Source organism: Pangasianodon hypophthalmus, chromosome 16, assembly GCF_027358585.1.
Source record: "Pangasianodon hypophthalmus isolate fPanHyp1 chromosome 16, fPanHyp1.pri, whole genome shotgun sequence".
In the NCBI taxonomy this organism is placed as follows: Eukaryota; Metazoa; Chordata; class Actinopteri; order Siluriformes; family Pangasiidae; genus Pangasianodon; species Pangasianodon hypophthalmus.
Window position 1 is genome coordinate 668435 of NC_069725.1, and position 6566 is coordinate 675000.

General features: G+C 39.9%; 1 protein-coding gene across 4 annotated transcripts in view; it reads right to left on the reverse strand.

The window, feature by feature from the left end:
- Window positions 1-781: 781 nt before the first annotated feature.
- The window catches only part of raf1a (Raf-1 proto-oncogene, serine/threonine kinase a), a 29260-nt gene continuing 23475 nt past the window's right edge, over window positions 782-6566 (reverse strand). For all 4 annotated transcript variants that reach the window (XM_053240567.1, XM_053240566.1, XM_053240565.1 and 1 more), the window contains 7 exons: window positions 6515-6566; window positions 5186-5362; window positions 4994-5040; window positions 3801-3919; window positions 3533-3664; window positions 1961-2095; window positions 782-1666 (listed from right to left, as the gene is read on the reverse strand). The exon at window positions 6515-6566 is cut by the window's right edge and continues 33 nt beyond it. In XM_053240567.1, the coding sequence (XP_053096542.1) occupies window positions 1526-1666; window positions 1961-2095; window positions 3533-3664; window positions 3801-3919; window positions 4994-5040; window positions 5186-5362; window positions 6515-6566 (803 nt within the window). In that variant the 3' untranslated portion in view covers window positions 782-1525. The remainder of the gene's footprint in view (window positions 1667-1960; window positions 2096-3532; window positions 3665-3800; window positions 3920-4993; window positions 5041-5185; window positions 5363-6514) is intronic.

Consider the following 6566-nt stretch of genomic DNA (forward strand, 5'->3'; position numbering starts at 1 on the left):
CAAATGGAGGCAAGGGTGCCAATACTTTTGTTTAAAAAAAAAAAAAAAAATTAGAAGGAATCATGAGTGCAAACTTGTGACAGAATATATATTTTATAAATCTGAAGTGCAGATGCTCCTGTATGAAGCAGGTAGCACCTTCAGGTTACACCCCGAGTAATGAGCGCATATAGTGAAGAGGAAGCTGTTTGTGCTGTTAAGCAGATTTTATGTGAATCACGGGAACGAGATGTAAAATAAAGTTAAATATCAGTGACGAAAAAAAGAGTACTGTATGAAAATAAACAAATATGAATCTGAAATATTCAATTTGATGAAAATATTATTCATAAATCACGCAGTTTATAAAAGAGATAAAATCAGACCGTTATTGCAGGCAAGGGTGCCAATACTTTTGTTTTTGTCAAAAAATAAAGAAACGGTCAGTGCAAACTTTATCAAATGACATTAAAATATCACAGAAACACATTTTCCGTGGCTTTATATTGCACATGTAGCATCTAAAACAATTAAAACTAAAACACTACCCTACGTAGTGAGCGTATATAGTGAACAGGAAGCCATGTGGCGGATTTAAAGTAAATTAAAATAATTAAAAAACAGAACTGAATGAATGAATTCACTCGTAAATCACACAAAAAAAAAAAACAGATTAGCCGCTTTCATGAGAGACGTTGACCAATCAGTGGTCAGCACGGTTTCTAGCCCCGCCCACATCATCTTATTTACTCAGATTCGTTCCATAGAGTGTGACTCAGTAGTGAAAAAATGGACACTTCAATTAAATGCAGTGCTTTTGTTTTTAACTTTAATTTAAATTTTATTAAAATAACCATTATTGATAAACAGTTTGTACTCGAGTCTGCAATAAAACCTTCAAATACACAGCTGATTCAAACAATTTTAAAAAGTCCTACTCTTCTAATCAACCCCGTTAAAACTCCGAACACTGATCGGTTTCAGGATCAGGATGTGCACGTTAACATTTAACGCTCTCGTGTATGAAACTCCACACGCGGGGAAAGGCACAGCGACGGTGAAAGACGTGCGGATGGATTTAAAAAAAAAATAAAGTAATCCGTCCTTCACGGCGTGGCGAACGCGAGCGCCTTCTCCGCTCCTGCAGCAAAGCGAAGCGTAAAATAACATCGTCTGTAGTTTAAGAAATAAAACCGTGACATTTCTGTTGTTAGCAGGATGATCAGCGGCTCGTTTCAGCATGTCGAATTTCCCAGTAAACATAAACGTTTAATGCTTAGACCTGTAACAATTACATATCTACACTCTTTAAACACAACCCAGATTTGATCTGATTTGTTTCTGTGCATGAAGATGACCTTCACCTTCACCTTCAAAAAATACGACATTGTCTCTAACGCTTAGAGTCCTTTTTCTCTTCACCTTCATCTGAGAGAAAGAAAGAGACAGAGACAGAGAGAGAGAGAGAGAGAGAGAGAGAGAGAGAGTGTTCATTACACCGACTTCAGGAAGACGGCTTGGTTTCCATCAGCTCCAGATTGTCGAATCAGAAGACGGGCAGCTTCATGGAGGTCAAAGTGCACGAGTTGATGTCCTCGGTGTGAGTGGCTCGGTGCAGCGACGGCTCCGAGGCGCTGCGGTTGATTTTGGGTAAAGCGTGCTGCAGGAGCTCGATGGAGGACAGGATCTGTACAAACACCAGCACGAGAAGAAAACTAAAATTCCTTATTACATTCCTTATGAACCAATCAGAATGCTGGAATCTACAGGACCAATCAGAAGTCAGAAGGAAATCTTTTCCATACAACATGTCATAAAATCTCCTCATATTCACTCATTAACACAGGTTTTTTTTTTTCCCCAGCACCACTTTGTCCTCCATGTTGTCCTCCACCTTATTAAAAATGCAAATCTTCTAATACCGTGATGGATGTTTACGATGCAGAGTAAAATGTGAAAGTGAGAGGTGTTGATGAGGCACCTGAGGGAACAGCGGTCTCTCTTCTTTGGATTTTTTAATGCAGTCAGCGACCAGGCGCTTCATGGCTTTGGGACAGCTCTTATACAGCTTAGTGAGATCCGGAGACAGATAACCTCGCCCAACCATGAAGATAATCTACACACACACACACACACACACACAAATATACACACACAAATATACACACACACACACACACACACAGTCAATTGTTTCCCAGGAATGGTACCAGGTCCTGATTGTCACATAATTATTCCATTTATGTCATCTGGCAGACATTTTCCCAGTTAAATGCTGTTTAATGCACACATGATTTGTCAAAAGGTGTTGATTAATTTTCTAAAACGGATTAATCTGTGTGATGGTGATTTGGTATGAAAATGAAGTCATTTTCAAGATAATTTATTAACGTTAGTCCCCGCCTCCCAACCATGCTCTGATCCCGGCCCAATCCAAACCCCTCATTAGTCCCGCCCCTATTCCAACCACACCCTCTTTAACCCCGCCCCAACCCCACCCTCATCACACCCTAACTCCACCCTCATCCCACCCCAACCACATCCTCATCACACCATAACCCTGCCCCAGCCACGCCCTCATCCAACCAATAACCCCACCATCATCCCATCCCTAACCCCGCCCCTATTCCAACCACACCCTCTTTAACCCCGCCCCAACCCCACCCTCATCACACCCATAACCCCACCCTCATCCAACCACTAACCACACCCTCATCCCATCCCTAACCCCACCCTCATCACACCCCTAACCACACCCTCATCCCATCCCTAACCCCACCCTCATCACACCCCTAACCCCACCCTCATCCCATCCCTAACCCCACCCTCATCACACCCCTAACCCCGCCCCTATTCAAACACAACCCTCTTTAACCCCGCCCCAACCACACCCTCATCCCACCCCTAACACCACCCTGATCCCACCCCAACCCCGCCCCAACCACACCCTCACCCCATCCCTAACCCCACCCCTATTCAAACACAACCCTCTTTAACCCCAACCACACCCTCATCCCACACCTAACCCCTCTTTAACCCCACCCCAACCACACCCTCATCCCACACCTAACCCCTCTTTAACCCCACCCCAACCACACCCTCATCCCACACCTAACCCCTCTTTAACCCCGCCCCAACCGCATCCTGAATCCACCCTAAACTTTAACCCCGCCTCCAATTAGATCCAGATTCCACCCCAGCCCCTCCTTAACCACGCCCCCAACCACTCCCTAATTCCTCCCCTCTCTAAACCCTAAACCTTCCGTGACCTCGTAGAAATTTGCGCGTGTAAATACTTTTACCTGGATTTAATTTGTTTCTAAAGCATATTTAATTTGCGACGAGCTTCTACTTTTATTTAAATACGACTGTGACACAAAACCCCATAATTTCACTCGTGTACTATTTTCCGTATTTAAAAGAGGAAATAAATCTTATTAAATCTTATTAAACTGTACAGACGAACAGTCATTAGCGACAGTGTGTTTTTATGTAATGTAATGATGTAATATAATGAACGTGTACTGATACAGATGCAGATAAAGAGCCGAACCTGATCTCTGTTAGCGATGTGTGAATACGGAAGCTCTCCGGTCATCAGCTCGTACAGAACGATGCCGTAGGAATAAACGTCGGATTGGAAACTGTACGGATTGTTGTCCTGCATCCGGATCACCTCGGGAGACTGACGAGGAAAACCACAGACGGGGAAAAGATCATACTGTTACTATATAATGAGTTTAATTTATACCTTCATCCTGAGAACACTACCTACAGCCCAAACTATCCTGGATTCATTTTTATTTGTGGATGAAACTCACCATCCATAAGATGGATCCTGAAGGATGTTCGACCTGATGAGAGCCGCTCCACCTGGCCTTCACCGTGGCCAAGCCGAAATCCCCGATCTTCACCGTCAGGCCTTCATGCAGGAAAATATCTGTGTTCCGGTTAAAGCTGTTATTTTTACAGGCAAAATATTTTAGTTCCATTCTTACACACCTGTTATAAATACATTTTTTACACTTTATAGCATTTATAGTTATTATTTCTATTTGTATTTAATATGTAACTAAAGTATTCTGAGCTAAAATCTTTATTTTAATAATTATAATACTTAAATAATTATTTCTTGTTTTTATTTGCATTTAATATGTAAGTAATGTTTTCTGAGCTAAAATTTATAATTATTTCTTGTTTTTATTTATATTTAATATGTAACTTTTTAATGTTTTCTGAGCTAAACCTTATTATTTTAATAATAATAATAATTATAATTATTATTTCTTGTTTTTATTTATATTTAATATGTAACTTTTTAATGTTTTCTGAGCTAAACCTTATTATTTTAATAATTATAATATTTATAATTATTATTTCTTGTTTTTATTTGTATTTAATATTTAACTTTGATGTTTGTGAGCTAAAATTTCCTACTTTACCCAGCTTACTACTTTATCATATCAATAATTTCATGGTAACTTTACCATTTTTAAGTACGTTTTATTTTCTAAAATATATGCAAAATATTTTTTATGAAATTTAACAATTATTTTTTAATTATTTGCATACATTATACTTAATTCACAATAATTATTAACAATCATATATGTTCTGCTTTTAAACAGCTTTCCTGGATTTCTTTCTATTGCATTTTATACAATGTAAACAAAATATTTTTTTGTATATTTAATATTTAATTTAAATTAGCCTTTTTTTAATTAAAAAAAATGCAATTTAATGTATGAAAAGTGTTATATCAGTAAATTTATTATTATTATTATTATTATTATTTTAAACAATTAAAGCAAATCTTCTAATGTTTCTCAAGAAACTTTTTTCTTATTCCCTTCAAAATGTAAACACAGAGGAAATACAGTGATAAAGTTGTCTTTATGCCAAAAATTAAATCCATATAAGTAAGTAAGTAAGTAGGTAAGTAAATAAGTAAACAAACAAACAAACAAACAAACAAACAAACGAATGAATGAATGAAATCTTGTGAGAAGGATACTGTTGGACTTCATGTCTCGGTGGATGATGTTCTTTGCGTGCAAGTAGCTGAAATTAAAAGGACAGAATCGTTACATCTCTGCTCGAGTTCATCTCACACACACGTAAAAACGAAGCTGATCAGCCGAGACGAGTTCAGTTTCTGAAATCTGCTTCTGCAGTTCTGAGAGACGTTTCTGCTCCTGACACTCACTCCATGCCCTGAGCCGTCTGCCTCGCGATGTCGATCAGCTGCAGCATCTGGTATTTGGTCTCCAGCACGTGGAGGTGTTTGTACAGACTGCTGCCCTCACACCACTGCGTCACGATGGCCAGGTTATCTTTCGTCATGTAGCCCATGAACAGCAGGATGTTCACGTGCCGGGTTTTCCTGTGGACACCAAGAGAGACAGAGAGGTTCCACACTCCACACCTGCACACCTGTACACCTGCACACGCACGCACTTATCTAATCAGCCAATCACGTGGCAGCAGCACAATGTACAAGATGCAGGTCAAGAGCTTCAGTTCACATCAAACATCAGAATGAAGAAAAAGTGTGATCTCTGTGACTTTAACCGTGGCTGGTTGTTGGTTTCGTTTTTTCCAGAAACTTCTGATCTCCTGGGATTTTCACACACAACAGTCTCTAGAGTTTATACAGAATGGTGCGAAACACAAAAAACATCCTGTGAGCGGAGGATCTGCAGGCTGGAACATCTTGCTGATGAGAGAGATCAGAGGAGATCTCTCTGGAAGAAAATAAACAGGAAGTCGGTCTATAGTAACTCAAATAATCACTCTTTACAACCGTGGTGAGCAGAAAAGCATCTCAGAATGCACAGCACATCAAACCTCTCAGATTTCTGTTCTTGGCTGACAGGAGAAGAACCTGACGTGGTCTTCTGTTGTTGTAGCTCATCTGCCTCAAGGTTCGATGTGTTGCGCTGAGATGCTTTTCTGCTCACCGCGGTTGTAAAGAGTGATTATATGAGTTACTATATCCTTCCTGTCTGCTTGAAACAATCTGGTCATTTTCCTCTGACCTTCTATTTATCAGCAAGGCGTTTCCACCCACAGAACTGTCACTCCCTGGATGTTTTTTGTGTTTCGCACCATTCTGTGTAAAACTCTAGAGACTGCTGTGTGTGAAAATCCCTGCAGGAGATCAGCAGTTTCTGAAATACAACCATGCCATGGTTACAGTCACAGAGATCACACTTTTTCTTCATTCTGACGTTTGATGTGAACATTAACTGAAGCTCTTGACCTGCATCTGCAGTTTATGCGTTGTGCTGCTGCCACATGATTGGCTGATTAGATAACTGCATAAATGAACATACATTTATATATAAATGTATATAACTGTCATGAAAACAAATAGGTGTCAGTTAAGAAGTGTGAATGAAACCATAGAGAATCAGTTTATTGGACATGGTTGAATTTCAGTCATACACCTCCAAACTGGGCCAGCTGTAATGTAAACGTGTAAACGAAACTAAAACGCGCGTTCTTCGCGGATGTGTTAAGGACGCCGCCTCACCGCAGAACTGCGACTTCATTACGAAAGGCCTGGAACTGCTCCGGCGTGGGAT